The 16,433-nt window shown below is 41.3% G+C and overlaps 1 protein-coding gene across 1 annotated transcript in view; it reads left to right on the top strand.

The window, feature by feature from the left end:
• Positions 1-16,433, top strand: part of LOC140468103 (adhesion G protein-coupled receptor E3-like) — a 54,496-nt gene that overhangs the window by 21,909 nt on the left and 16,154 nt on the right. The window contains exons 4-9 of the mRNA XM_072564282.1: positions 1,293-1,439; positions 4,299-4,348; positions 6,312-6,389; positions 8,101-8,278; positions 12,528-12,647; positions 14,540-14,730. Of these exons, the coding sequence (XP_072420383.1) occupies positions 1,293-1,439; positions 4,299-4,348; positions 6,312-6,389; positions 8,101-8,278; positions 12,528-12,647; positions 14,540-14,730 (764 nt within the window). The remainder of the gene's footprint in view (positions 1-1,292; positions 1,440-4,298; positions 4,349-6,311; positions 6,390-8,100; positions 8,279-12,527; positions 12,648-14,539; positions 14,731-16,433) is intronic.

Genomic DNA, 16,433 nt, shown 5'->3' with positions numbered 1-16,433 from the left:
AGGACACAGGGAGACAGAAATCAAACAAAGGTTTAGACACCGGCTTATAGCAGATGATCAGTACATGAAGGTGTCCAGGGAGATTCATGGTTATTTTGTATTCCAGATATTGACGAGTGTGAGACAGACCTGTGTGGTTCAAATGCAACATGCACCAACACATTTGGTGATTTTGAGTGTACCTGTAATGAAGGATTTGCCTCAACCACTGGAGAACGTACCTTCACCGATAAAACAGTCACGCAGTGCCAAGGTAAAGACTATTCTATTTGGGAAATGCTACTTAAAACATTCACCAGACTTTCATTCTTTAATACTGATGCATCTAGTTTGCCCACAAACCTGACTCTCACATTGCATTGAATCCCAGAATGATTCAGCTGTGTCTCTTTCTTCTCTGTTTTGTATCCATATTTCCTGAGTTGTTTCATCTTCTGTAAGACTCCTCTTTATGAGACTCCCTTTGCTGGATTGTAAAATGAGAGAAACTCATATCTTCACACCATTAATTCAAGGTTCTGGACGATACATTTGTTAAACTTGGTATCACGGTGACATGGTATCTTAAGCGATGAATATTCATGTCGAGGAATCAAACAAAGTAGTCCTGAAAAATAATTACTTCATCCAGCATTAAGCTGACATTTCACAGGTAGCTCGCATTCTATTTTGATCTGATTAATCCTTCGCTTAACATTGTAACATTATAGCAACTCAATTAATTCATCCAGACTCACTCTTTTGGAGCATCAGATTCTCATCCCAACACATGGTGCAGTCTAATGTTCAACTTCTGAGATTTTTTGCTCGCAAAATCGATTTACTGCTGTGTTATGTTTGAAGTCAGTCAGTAAAATGTTCAGAGAAATGCTTGTGATATCATTACTGAATCACTAGATGTGACCTGATGGTATAAAGATATCACACTCCATCTTACCTCAGATCATTGGAAGCATGACCCTTTATTTTACAACCATTCTCCTCTGTTGTAATGAAACAGCAGAATATTGGCCCAGACACTTCTGCATCTGAAGAATATAATGTTTGCACCAAATAATTAGTTGTAACAAATGTTTGTTGGATTCTTCAACACCACAACATCCATGTGAGGTTCATTCTGGTCTAGGAGATAACAGGATTGCCGTATCAGGTAAACCAATGTCTTGGGTGGAAACTCACACCAGCCAGGACACAGGGAAACAGACCTCAAACAAAGGTTTAGACACAGACTTATAGCAGATGATCAGTACATGAAGGTGTCCAGGGAGATTCATGGTTATTTTGTATTCCAGATATTAACGAGTGTGTGACTGACCCGTGTGGTTCAAATGCAACATGCACCAACACATTTGGTGATTTTGAGTGTACCTGTAATGAAGGATTTGCCTCAACCACTGGAGAACGTACCTTCACCGATAAAACAGTCACGCAGTGCCAAGGTAAAGACTATTCTATTTGGGAAATGCTACTTAAAACATTCACCAGACTTTCATTCTTTAATACTGATGCATCTAGTTTGCCCACAAACCTGACTCTCACATTCTATTGAATCCCAGAATGATTCAGCTGTGTCTCTTTCTTCTCTGTTTTGTATCCATATTTCCTGAGTTGTTTCATCTTCTGTAAGACTCCTCTTTATGAGACTCCCTTTGCTGGATTGTAAAATGAGGGAAACTCATATCTTCACACCATTAATTCAAGGTTCTGGACGATACATTTGTTAAACTTGGTATCACGGTGACATGGTATCTTAAGCGATGAATATTCATGTCGAGGAATCAAACAAAGTAGTCCTGAAAAATAATTACTTCATCCAGCATTAAGCTGACATTTCACAGGTAGCTCGCATTCTATTTTGATCTGATTAATCCTTCGCTTAACATTGTAACATTATAGCAACTCAATTAATTCATCCAGACTCACTCTTTTGGAGCATCAGATTCTCATCCCAACACATGGTGCAGTCTAATGTTCAATTTCTGAGATTTTTTGCTCGCAAAATCGATTTACTGCTGTGTTATTTTTGAAGTCAGTCAGTAAAATGTTCAGAGAAATGCTTGTGATATCATTACTGAATCACTGGATGTGACCTGATGGTATAAAGATATCACACTCCATCTTACCTCAGATCATTGGAAGCATGACCCTTTATTTTACAACCATTCTCCTCTGTTGTAATGAAACAGCAGAATATTGGCCCAGACACTTCTGCATCTGAAGAATATAATGTTTGCACCAAATAATTAGTTGTAACAAATGTTTGTTGGATTCTTCAACACCACAACATCCATGTGAGGTTCATTCTGGTCTAGGAGATAACAGGATTGCCGTATCAGGTAAACCAATGTCTTGGGTGGAAACTCACACCAGCCAGGACACAGGGAAACAGAACTCAAACAAACGTTTAGACACAGGCTTCTGGCAGATGATCAATACATGAAGGTGTCCAGGGAGATTCATGGTTATTTTGTATTCCAGATATTGACGAGTGTGAGACAGACCCGTGTGGTTCAAATGCAACATGCACCAACAACATTGGTGGTTTTGTGTGTATCTGTAATGAAGGATTTGTCTCAACCACTGGAGAACATACCTTCACCGATAAAACAGTCACGCAGTGCCAAGGTAAAGACTTTTCTACTTGGGGAACACCATTTAAAACATTCACCAGACTTTCATTCTTTAATACTGATGCATTGATTTTTTTTCCAAAGACCCGATTCTCACACTGTAATGGACCCCAGAATAATTCAGCTGTGGTTCTTTCTTCTCTGCTTTGTATCCATATTTCCTGAGTTGTTTCATGTTCTGTAAGACTCTCCTTTCTGAGACTCCCTTTTCCATATCGCAACAGGTAAACTAATCTCTTGGAGAGATATTCACACCAGCCAGGTCACAGGGAGACAGAGATCAAACTAAGGTTTAGTCAGAAGCTTCCAGCAGATGATCAGTACATGAAGTTGGTCAAGGAGATTCTTTTGGGCAGGAAATATCTATTGTCCCTGTAATGAAGGATTTAGCTCAACAACTGGTGAATGTTCTGTTCCTGGTAAAACTGTGCCAAGGTAATGACTATACTGAATGCAAAACAACTTCTAAAACGTTAACCTATCCTATCTGTTATTGGCACGTCCTTGACAATCATGCTGTAATGAATCCCCAAAAAATTGTTCTGCGTCCCTTCAAGCTCTGATTTGTACCTCTGCTCTCTGACTCTATTCACTTTTGTAAGATTGTCATTTACATGTCGGCCTTTTTTGTACAATGGCCCAGATGTTCCGGTCAGGTCAAAAAGCCTATTTTCGACATTGATCAAATACCCATTTACTTTTCAATGTCTCACATGTTGGAGAAACTTGAATAGGAGCCTCCTGTTTCAAACCTGCACTGGAATCCATGCCATCAAGAAAATTGCCATAGAAAGCACCCAATCCCTGTTTTGCAGCAATCTGACTGCATTCTGTGAATTAATTGTGCAGCAGCAGCAGATCCAGACACTTTGACAGCTCCTCTGAAAGGCAAAGTATTTCACTTATGTAAGTGTGGGAATAGTGTGGCATTTAGTTATAAGGGGTTAGGGTGCCAGGTGGGTTAGGGAGGTAGGGGCCAAGTGGATGAGATCCATACTATATCGGTCATGTGGTATGCTGGGTGAACAAAGTGGGCATGGTGCTGGAGGTTAGATGTATTGTGTATGAGCTGTTGAGGGTACTTGGGGGGTGGGGTGTCAGGTGGGTGAGCTGGCAGGGTAACAGGGTCTAGTAAAACAGAGAATGAGGTCAGTAACACAATATATAGTGGGGTTCCAGGCTGCCAGGAAACTGTGAATGAATGCTTCACGCAGGTCAGGCTCAGGTAAGTGCTGACTCCAATGGTGGGGAGCATTCGGAGTGGGGCCAGGGAGAGGGCAGTGTCAGGCTTGGCAGGTGGGAGGAGGCTGTTGGGTCCAGAGGAGGGGGATGTTTTGTGCTCCAGTGGGTCATGTCAGTCACAAGCAAGGTCACATTCCTGCCTTGGAGAGGGCCTTAACATTTCTTCTAAAAGATGACACTTCCAACTCTGCTGCATTACCTCAGTATTGCAGTGGGAGTATCAGTCTAGGTTTTGTGTTCATTCCAATGCAGCCATAACCTCTGTTTCAGGTTCTGCTCTCATTGGGTGGTGCTCACACTGAGCTCTGTTGTGATGTCACACTTAGTCATTCAGGCTGAGGAAGGCTCAATGTTAAATTCTTACAGCATTCACATTCATTTCTCCTGTCAGTGAGCAACATTTTAAATCTCTTCATTATTTTACAGAACTAAACAGGATCAACACAGAACAATGCAGCCTGAACAATTTTACAAAGGTAGGAAAGGTATTTCCAATGATTGGACACTGCGGTTATAGGGAGAAGTTTAGGATACCAAGTGGATATGTGTGCAGGCAAAGAGGAGATTGTGAAGAATTTTGACATGGCTGATATGAGATACTGGTTGCCCTAATGATGGTGAAACAATCACAGTTCATCGTCTACACTGTATAAAACTGAGAGCAACTTTTGGTGCCCACACATGTGCAGTTAAAAGTGGAAATGTGGATATTGCTCTCAATGATGACCTGCACCTCCACAGTGCAGAATGAGTGACTTGACGTGCAATTCAACATTTTACATTCAATTGAAATTCACAGAAAGGAAAACAATAGAGGTTTAAAAAAATGAATTTATTCCACAAGGGACAACTGAGCATGAGATGTTTGGTGGCAGAGTATCGTGAAAGGTCAGGACTATAACCCTTCACAAGGAGATAGAGCAAGGCACAGGATTATGGAACAAAAACTGGAATTGCTGGAAAAGCTCAGGAGGTCCAGCAGCATCTATGGAGAGAAAACAGAGTTAACGTTTTGGGTCCAGGGACACTTCTTCAGAACTGTGTGTGGCTGGGAACAGGTTGTTAGACGTGCTGAAAATGCAGTGTGGGGAGGGGAGGAGGAGTAAACTATGGGTGGGGATGGAGCCCAGAGAGAGATAATACAGTTGGGCAGACAAGGGACTGGGTAAAGGTCAACCTGGGAGAATAAGTAGCTGCAAATAGGGACCATTAATGGCTAGTAATGGGTTGTTTGTGGTAGTAGCCAATGTGATGACAAGGTCTGGTGTGTGTGGGGTTGGGGTAAGGACATGAGAGAAGGTGCTCAGGCTCTAAAATTACTGAACTCATTATTGAGTCCAGAAAGGTGCAGGGTTCTCAAGCAGAAAGTGAGGTGCCATTCTTCCAGCTTGTGCTAAGCTTCACTGCAGCACTGCAGCAATTCTGAGACAGAGTTGTTGGCCGAAAACCATGATGATGTGTTGAAGTGGCAAATAACTTGAAGCTCAGGGTCATTTTTGTGGACCGAATGTAGGTGCCCTGCAAAGAGCTCACCCAATGTCGAGGAGACCACATTGTGAACAGCAAATATAGTGGATCATTGCTTCATCTGAAAGATGTGTCTCGGGCCTTGGATACTGAGGGAGGAGGAAGGAAGCAGGCAGGACTTATTCCTTCTGCGATTGAAAACAAAGGTGCTATGGGAATGTATGAGGTGGAGGAATGGACCAAGATGCTCTGGAGGGAACAATTCCTGTAGAATGCTGACAAGGTGAGGGAGGGAAAGATGGCACATCCTGCTGGATGTGGTGAAAATGACAGCTAATAATCTTCTCAATGTGGATGCTGGGGGAATAGCAGGTGAGAATATGAGAGGGATCCTATTGTTGGTGAAGCAGGGAAATGAGGGGGTGAGGGCTGATGTGAAGGAGATGGGTCAGACATGGCTGAGGGCACCGTCTGACCCACGGTATCTGTTCTGATGATGCCATCTTCAAGAAGTGGGCCTCCAAAGACTCAACCTTTTTTCTCAACCAGGGATTCCCCACCATCATGGTTGATATCATTTTGTAGGGACAATTCTCTCTGGGCCATCCACTCCTCCTCCATTCCCAACACCTTCACATACCCCTTTAAACTCCCTTTCCTTTTGATCCCCTGTCTTTATAACCGTTTAGATGGTGTCGTTTTGTATTTGCCTGAGGCATCTAAAATGTTTTGATACATTCAGAGTGCTGTATGCATGCAGCTTATATACTTGTACCTATGTATCTTTATGCAAGACATGATTGTGTGATCTATGTAACAGTGTACATGCCTGTCACCTGTGCACTTCTAGGTATCATATGTTTATTAACATGATCAATGAATCAGTCTGAGAAGGGATAAATGAATTTACTGAACTGAAGTTTACTCTCTTGTTTGAAAGATTTTGATGCCTCTTTTCTCTCCTTCACACAGATATCCCTGACTACTTACCATATATTTTGTTCATGGATTAACTCCACCATTAATCAGATTACTCATCAGAATGTACAGGTCAGTCATGACATACACCCCATTGCATATGGGTAGAATATAGGAGCTGGTGACATCATTCTCTAAGATCATGACATAAAGATCAGTCCTTTTCTTCCCCATTTCCGTTCACTCATTGTTTTTTCTTCATCAAAGCATTTAACTCAGTAAATTGCAAAGCTCTCTGGATTGGAGTGTCTATAAACTTTATCACAATCCTACAATTCCTTTGCAATGACATAACTGAGCAGGTGATCTGAAACAGATGCCTTGTACACGTATATTGAGCTGTTGATATTTTACATTTCGTCATCCCAAACAACAAATCTAATGCTACATTAGCCTTTGTGATTATGTGGTGCACCTGCATCACAACATTATAGGAATCATGTACAAGGATACCCAGATCCTTCAGCACATCAGTGTTCTGCCGTCCCTCTCTATTCAGATAAAATTCTGCTTTTCTCTTCTGACTGGGAGAATGGACAACCTGATATTTTCCAAAATTATGCTCTTTCTGCCAAATTTCTATATCCCTTCTATACACCCATTTCCATCCCTTTGTAAACTCTTGCATGCCTCTTCAATATTTGCTTTCCTACCTGTCTTTGATTCATCAACAAATTTGGCCACAATGCACTCAGTGTTTTAAAAGCAAGTCATGCACATAGACTACATAAAATTAACACTAGTTCCTAAGATAATCCCTCAGTTACCTGATTGCGAATCATTTACCTTGACATTTAATTTCCCCATTAAGTGAAAAATACTGGTTTAGTTTTGTCTGTGATGGATAGGTACAATGATTATGAAGATGTGGATTCCAGACGGGATCCCTCGGCTTCGAGATTGGTCAAACGAGTCAACAGAATGCAGTCTATATAAAGCAAGATTATCTGTTTCATAAAGTAAGGCATCCTGACGCAATTCTGTTCAGCAACACAGACGTTAAAGCTTCTGTGCTCTGTGGCGAAATTGCGCAATTACAATTGAACAATAAGCATTTTTATATATTTTTTAAGAGACATTACAGCCTTAAATACAAGAAAAGACCCATCAACTGTAATATGGTGACATTATTGACAGCATGCTAATCCAATGTTATTTCCTGGGAAATGATTCTTGTTTTACGTAAATCATCATCTCATGCTAGCAGTTCAAGGTTAGTTTGAATGGGCAATTAATGTGTCAATATTCATTTTATGAAAGCTCCATTGTTTGCCTTATCTTCTATTCTAGCTAATTCAGCAAAGAAACAGGTTCACAAAGTCAAATCATAACTTGCAGCCATTTTGTCGTTAATGAAAAGCCTACATATATTTGTTGCTTCTGACAACAGCTAGAATCCAAAATTTGAATCCTCAATTACAGCTCTGAATTCTACCACTTTTAAAAGGATTGATAGGGAATGTCAGTCAACGACAGAGAAGCAATGGCCAGGTAACAGTGAAGAAACATGTTGAGACCCCAATGAGGGATTACACAATGATGTTCCAGCACAGAAACAGACCATTTGGCCCAACAATTTGTCCTTCTGGGAGTGCCAGTCTAAATGTTGTGCAGGAGCAGGATTTGACCCAGATACAGAAGCGTTACCTGTTGAGCCGCAACTGGTCACCATTTGGTCAATGAGCAGATCCATTAAAAGGAGCAATGACAATCTTTGAATAAATGGAACTTGAGAAATTATTTGTGTTCGCTAGGATGGAAATGAATTGTTTTTTTCCCACAGGAAATCATTTCAAACTCCAGTGATATTTTAAGGAATTATTCCTTGTGGGAAAACATGGAAAAAGAACAACGACTCTATTCCTGCTCCATATTCCTGCAAACCATGGAAAATGCTGCCATTGTTGCCGCTCTGAATTTGCCACCTCAGGGAAACAGAACAATATCAACTGAAAATATCAGTAAGCTCAGCAAAAGATATTTTGTGTAATCGACTTTGTTCAATCAGCTATGTACATCACACAAAGAATCTTCATATTACTGACCTTACACAGTGTCTAGTACTGAGATATTAAACAAGTTCATCATCATTGGGAAATCATCCGATACACTTGTCAATATGTAGATCCTGAATTTAAAATGTTTCAAATCCCTTTCGGTTTATGATTAGATTAGATTAGATTCCCTACAGTGTGGAAACAAGCCCTTCAGCCCAACAAGTCCACACCGACCCTCTGAAGAACAACCCACCCAGACCCATTCCACTACATTTACCCCTGACTAATGCACCTCACACTACGGGCAATTTAACATGGCTAATTCACCCTAACCTGCACATCTTTGGACTGTGGGAGGAAACGGGAGCACCCGGAGGAAACCCACGCAGACACGGGGAGAATGTGCAAACTCCACACAGACAGTTGCCTGAGGCAGTAATTGAACCCAGGTCCCTGGTGTTGTGAGGCAGCAGTGAGAACCACTGAGCCACCATGATGCCCAATTTCATAAAATCTCATGACTGTCTGAAGTTAACTAATGAGGACCTGAGCATCAAAGTCCAGGGATCTCCACTGGTTGTTTGATGGCTCGCCAGAGACTTCAACACATGAACTTGCAAAACAAATGTATTTTCATCCATAAGATTTGTTTCCTTAACATGATTTAAAATGGTTAAATTATTTGTTAGAGAGGGAGGAAAAGAAGCCATGCCCTTTGATGTGACAGTCCAGAGCATGGGAACATGAATCTTTCTGCTGTTTGGTTGTGTAAGAACAAAGAGCAAAGAACAAAGAAAATTACAGCACAGGAACAGGCCCTTCGGCCCGCCAGGCTTGTGCAGATCTAGATGCTTCAATTAAACCTGTCGCCTGTTTTCCAAGGATCTGTATCCCTCTGTTCCCTGCCCATTAATGTGTCTGTCAGGATATATCTTAAATGATGCGATCCTGCCTGCCTCTACCACCTCCACTGGCACCACCCTCCTTCCACATAAAGAACTTTCAACACATATTTCCCTGAAACCTTTCCCCTCTCACCTTGTGACCCCTGGTAAGGGGCTGATAAAAATTGCAGGAATCTTGGTTGTTGCCAAACATGATCTATTCTTCAAACATGGTAAATATTAGAACATAGAACATTGCAGCTCAGTACAGGCCCTTTGGCACTCGATGTTGCACCAACCTGTGTAACCAATCTGAAGCTGATGTAACCTACCCATATCCATTATGATCCAAATGTTTATCTAATGACCATTTAAATGCCCATAAGGTTGGCGAGACCATTACTGTTGCAGGCAGAGCGTTCCACGCCGTTACTACTCTCTGAGTAAAGAAACTACTTCTGACATTTATTCTGTGTCTATCATCCCTTAATTTAAAGCTATGTCCCCTTGTGCTAGCCATCACCATCCAAGGCAAAAGGCTTTTACTGTCCACCCAATCTAACCCTCTGATCATCTTATATGTCTCTATTAAGTCACCTCTTCACCTTCTTCTCTCAAACGAAAATAGCATCAAGTCCCTCAGCCTTTCCCCATAAGACCACATCAACCACTTTACCTTCATCCACCTGCTTGGTCACCCTCTCAAAGAGCTCAAGAAGGTTTGTGAGTCACGACCTAGCCTGCACAAAACTGTATATTAAACATGTACAGCAGAAGACTCCACCTAGCCCTGTCAGATGATCTTACATTACTTCCCAATGAAGATGGAGACTACCTCATTGACATATTCACATTAACTCTTTACCCAAAAATCATAACATTGAATCTGGGCATTCAGCATTGAAATTAACAAACACTCCTTCAGACAAACTTTGATGGCATCTCCCCCGAGAGCTGTTGAGATCAATTCAATTCAAAATTTCCACTCTGAGATAGATAGATTTGTGCATGTTAGGTATTAAGGGTTGCAGAACTCAGACAGATCAATGGGATTAAAATACAGTCAATTGATTCAAGGTTCAAGAGGCCAAATGGTATCCTCATGTTTCTGTGCCCCATCCTGGGATTTGGATTAATACACTACATTCTCATCTAATAAAATACCCTCCTGTTTAGGCATGGCCTGCCAACATTTCAATCATGAGTCATTCTTTATTTTTCATTTTCCTTGCTGAGATGTTGTAATTGTTGGTACATCTGGCATTTATTGACCTCCTTTACCAGGTCAGCATCTGCCATTTTAGTGTTAGATAAGAGTCCCATCAAGAACAGATAAGATACAAATATCAAGGTTCTTTTGTGAATTTGCTGCATTTTTACCACATTCCAATAGTTTTATACTCATCTTTATTTTTACAATCACAGAATTGTCCCAGAACAGGAGGCCAGTCTGTCCATCAGGTTTCCCTCAGCTCCCCAAATGATCAATTCACGTGGTGCCATTCTCCCACCCTGTTTCCATACCCCTGCACGTTCTTCCTTTTCTCTTGTGAACATTTCAGTTGATTCACATGCACCTCAGGCACTGCATTCCACACCCTAAACACTCTCGCTGAGAAAAGGATTTCTCTTTTACTGCTTTTGCCTACTACTTTCGATTTTTGCCCACTCTTTCATGATCCTTTCATGAGTGGGAATGATTTAGATTCATAGACATTTACAGCACAGGAGGAGGCCATTCAGCCCACTATGTCAGCACCACTCAATGATGATCTGATGACACTAATCTCATTTTCCAGTTCTTGGCCCATAGTCCTGCAGGTTACAGCAACACAAGTGAACATCAAAAATGTGAATGTTGTGAGAATTTCTGACTCTTCAGGCAGTCAGTTGTAGACTCCCAACATCCTCTAAGTGAAAAGATCACTCCTCAAATCTCCTCTTAGCCTTCTACCTCTTCCCTGGTTATTGACAGCTCTACCAATGGGAAAAGTGCCTTCCTATCCATTCTGTCTAGGACCCTCAACATCATATACACCTGTAATAAGTCGCCCCTCAATCTTTGCTTCTCGAAAGGAAGCAACTTCAGCCTATCCAATCTCTCCTCATAACTCAGACGAGGTTTAAGGTAACATTCTGGTTAAATCAGCTCCCTACCTCCTCGTTGCAATCACATCATTCTGATAATGTGTTGACCAGAACTGCACACAATACTCCAGTTGCTACAAAACCAGCAAGTTTTATAGTTGCAGCATAATCACCCCATTATTGTGTTCTATCACTTTGTAAAAAAGGCCTTCTTAACCACCGATCAATCACACCTGCTACTTTCAGGGATGTACTGACATACACAAACAGGGTTCTTCTGATCTTCAGTACTTTCCAGGGTCCTATCATTCATTGTGCAATTCCTTACCTTATTAGCCGTCCCCTCCTGACCTATTTCCCCTTCTGATTTTGAACACACCAAGGATGGGGAGGCTTGAGAAGCAGGATGTAATTCCAACACTGGGGAAAATCGAAACATCCAGGACAGTGTGAAGTCAGTGTTGAGTTCAAATAGATCACATTTGTTGATAGAAAGAGGTATATTTCCCAAAGTATATGACTTACAATTTTTAAGAGTTGATTTGCATGCACATAAAAGGTGGAGATGGTCAGTGGAATGGTCAACCCATTAAGTTACTTAAATCTACTGTTCTTTAAATTTTGGGAATAAAGAACAAGCTTGAGGGTTATCATTCCAGTATTATTACTGCATTGGGATCCTATATGTTCACAATGTGATTGACCACATCAAGATATCATTAAAGGATTAGTTGTTCTGAATGAAGAGCAATGAGTACAAAGGTTGATACGAGAGATTAAGTTTGAAGGGATTTCAGTGTATTGAATGAGATTTCATCAATGAGAATCGTTTTTGTTCATAGAGTGAAGCCTGTAGTAGATTTTTAGATTATATTTTAATTAATCTCAACATGGCTATTGTGTTTTGACCATGGGTGAAGTCCCAGTCCACTGAGGTGAGCTTTTTAACCAGCACACCACAGGATTCAGCAACCTCCATGGCTCCCTCCAAACTGTTGCTGAGGAACTGGACTTCCCAAATTAAAACTCTAGGAATCCAGGTCTGTTTCTCCCATGGTGCAAGGAGTAGAAATGTTCCAAGCTCTATTTGGCCACCTCAGGAGCGAAATCTAGTCCAAAGCAGCCCAGAGCTGTGTCCATCAATTAAACTGACGGTTGAGCCTGAACAATATAACTAGACTGTGAATATGTTACACTCCGATATGACTCACTTCAGGGTTTGATATTTTTTTCACATTTAGATATGGAAGTAAGGGCTTTTCAGGGAGGAAACAGGTCAGCCCTGGACAGAATTCGTTTACAAGTGAAGGACACTGTAATGGATATCAACCGACAGACACACAGCAGAGGAAATACAACTGGTAACTTTACTGGTTATGTCTCCTTCCATTTCAGTTCTCTGTCATAATGGCGTATGCTTACATTCTCCAGAACCATCTGAGATACCTTCACTAATCGTTCTTACAGGGTTTAGATTTACTGAAACCAAAAATGAAAGGACATGCACACAAAGTATTTGGCAGAAGAGATGTTTAAACTTGCAGAACAAGAAATGTTTATGACATAGTTCATTATATTATATCTGAGACACTTTTTTTTATCAATTCACAAGATGAGGCTATCACGAGCTTGGGCAGCATTTATTGCCCATCCCAATTGCCCACAGGGCAGTGAAGAATTAACCACAATGCTGTGGGCTTGGAATTATGAGACCATACCAGGTAAAGGTGGTCTTTTCCTTCCCTAAAGGACAGTAGTGAACCAGATGGGTGGCATGGTGGCTCAGTGGTTAACACTGCTGCCTCACAGCAGCAGGAACCTGGGTTTGGTTCCAGCTTCGAGCTACTGTGTGGAGTTTGCACATTCTCTCTGTATCTGCATGGATTTCCCCAAAATGTTCTGGTTTCCTCCCACGGTCCATAGTTGTACAGATCAGGTGGATTGTCCATGTTAAATTGTCCATAGTGCCCGGGGATGTGCAGACTAGGTGGTTAGCCATGGGAAATACAAGGCATGGGGTTGGGTTTGGTTGGCATACTTTTCAGAGGGTCAGTCTGGACTCAATGAGCTGAATGGCCTGCTTCCACACTGTAGGGATTCTATGATTCTCTGAATTGGCAATTGATTTATTGTCATCATTAGACTCTTAATTCCAGATTTTTATTCCATTCAAATTTCATTGTTTACCGTGGCAGAATTCAAACCCGTGTCCCCAGAACATTACATGAGTCTCTGGATTAACAGGCCAGTGATAATACCACTAGGCCATTGTTCCCCTGTTTGGGGTCCTGTCAGAATTTCAGCCTCAATTTCCAAGTAATGACACATTGGTATTTATCACATGATCTTAGCACCAGAACAACTGGGACTGGAACACTAGGCTGAGACATCCTTCACATCCCCCAGGATCTGTCCTTTCCATTCTGATGAGGAAAAGTGACCTTGTGATGTCAGTTAACCCTTGCGAGCACTAACTGCATTGTACAGCATTCTCGTTTTAGTTTATTCTCTTTGAAGTGAAGTGAGACATGCTAAAGGGGATATGCTGAGGTCAGTTTGAAAGGTGTTTTGGTCAGTCAGAGCCTTCAGCACCAGAAGGTTTGAACATCATTTCAAGAGATGGCATGGAATAGATTCAGTGCAGAGAAGATCCCCAAGCCTGATTCCCAGAGGCAAAGGACTGAGTGTCAAGAATTGACTGGAGACAAAGTGATTTGACAGGAAAATCCTGGCACTGGATTTAAAGAGGGATAGAGGATGTGGACGTAGTTAATCCAAGGACAGCTTCAGCAATTATGTAGACAAGAAATTAAGGAGCACAAGTGAATCAGTGAGACTGATGGAAGGGACATTGATGGGGAGAACATTCCTCAGTCACAGGGACCAGCACATGGAGTTGATTTCGGGTTAGTTTGTGGAGGGAGAAACCCATCGAAGAAACGGCCTTGGAAAGGAAGATGGAAAGGAACTCTGTCTTTTGCAAGAGTAATCGGCTGAAAAAAAGGCTCCCCATTCTGGGATCTTGCTGCCCCTTCCTATATTTATTGCAAGACCAGTATTAGCTGTTCTCCAATCCTAACTGTATGTGGTATGAACATCTCGAAATCCAGCTGCACTTGGTCATGACCATTTCTAAGACGTTGGTTATTATTGTTCTGTTTCTGCAACTGATGTACATGTATTTTGTTGCAAATGTTTACCCTAAATGTCTCTCTCCAGCATTTGTAATGCTTCATGATCCCTGCATAATTAGATTTAACAGTGGTGGCTTTGATCGCCTACAAGGACATGGACTCCATTCTGAATGGAAGTGAGTTCCACAGCACCACTGGTGGGAAACATAAGCCGTTTCAATTAATCTCAGATGTAGTCTCAGCCGTGATAACGAACAGGGACAACAATGGACCTGACCCAATTGTGAACATCACCTTCAAGCACACTCAGGTTTGTATAGAGTGTTACGACTGGGTGAAGTGCTCCAATTCATTACAGAGCCAGGCGGGGAACTGCGAAATGCCAAGTCCTTGCTGAGGACCAATGAGAAGGGCTGCCATTGCGTATTCATCCACCCTCCCTGCTGGTCACAGCAAGGTTAATTTGAAAACAATCCCTTCTCTTGTAGGTGCCTTTCACCCAGACAAATGTAATTGATATTCTAAAGGGAGCCAATTTAACCAGGCTCCCTTGACTTAGTGAAAGACTGAGTTTATTAATTGCCAAATACAAGAAGAAATAATAATGTAATACACATACACACGGTTCAGATATGTCCAAAAATAAAGCTAAAAAAGATATACTCATCAGTCTGAGAGTTCCATTTAGAGTAGAAAATGGGACATTGCATCCTTTAAATTGGGTGATAACTGGGAGGAAGGATGTCAATCGACAAGCACTTGATTTTGAGCTGCATGCCATTTCAGATCAGCTGAAAGGCGTTTGACCTGCTTCCATTTGACACAGTTTCACTGCTTCCAATAGAGAGAGAGAGATTATCTTTCTTTTATGTGACATATTATTTTAGATGAGCCACCGAAAGTCAGCTCTGAGACCTGTCACAATTTAACTGGAACGTGTGCACCAATAATCGAGCCCCACTGCTCTATGTGTGTTCACAAAATATATTAAACCCCACTGACACCACCAAAATGGTCAATTTGCCTGACTGACTGATATTCGGACAAAAGCATTTCACAGCTGGTGAGTTTCATAACAGAAGAATAACTACTTATTTCAACACACTTCACATTGCCAAAAACAGAGAAAAGAAAGAATTTCTAATCTACCACTATGTGCCTCAGATTATACTCCCTCAAAACCCAACACGTAAACACAGACTCAAACATCAGGAAATGAGACAGGGATAGAGAGTTTAACACGTATACGAAGGGTGGAAAAAGAATACAGATTGGGGAAACAAAATTCTGAACATCCACATTCTAGTCCACAAGATTGGAAGGTATTTTCTCCCAGTCCTTTTGATTTTAACAAGGATAACACACTGCTGCCTGTGGAGTAATGGTCATTATTTGACCTCATTGTAGATTGGTTGGACCAAAGGCTTTTCTTGTTTCAAAATTTATTTTCAGCTTTCTTGTTTTGTTTTTGTCTTTTCCCAATTGGGAGATGAAGAGAAAGAGAGAGACAGAGAGATGAAGAGAAAGAGAAGGATAAATAGAACATTTCTACATGCAGTTTCTGGAACTGACTGACTGTCTGTCTGTCCCTCTCTCTCTCTCTCAGCTGCCCTGGGATTTCCTACTTAACAAACTGCAGCTCAACCAACCGGAGGGCTTTTGTCAAGCAGAACTTCCTTCACTTGAAACCCAGTCATTGCCATTCAGTGCAAAATTTCCCTTCTCGCTGCTTCTGATAGCAACCTTGTACCACACAGTTCAAAACATTTGCAGCACTTGATTTTTAAATTGCAGATAATTTTGAGTCGGCACTCCAAATTCCATTTTAGTTTATCGTCCCCAAAAAGAAAATATACGCACCTTCTTAGAGACATAAAAGCTATTAATGATGCAGGAAATATAAATTAATGAGAGACTTCTTTATTCTTATCAGATGGTGAACATTTGCCCCACTTTTTCAGTTTCCTCCCCTCCTCGTTCAATATCCTGACTCTTGTGTGAGAACAGCCTGAC

This window comes from Chiloscyllium punctatum, chromosome 46, assembly GCF_047496795.1.
Source record: "Chiloscyllium punctatum isolate Juve2018m chromosome 46, sChiPun1.3, whole genome shotgun sequence".
NCBI lineage: Eukaryota > Metazoa > Chordata > Chondrichthyes > Orectolobiformes > Hemiscylliidae > Chiloscyllium > Chiloscyllium punctatum.
Note: the sequence above shows the minus strand (reverse complement) of the source record. Positions and strands in the feature narration are given on the sequence as shown.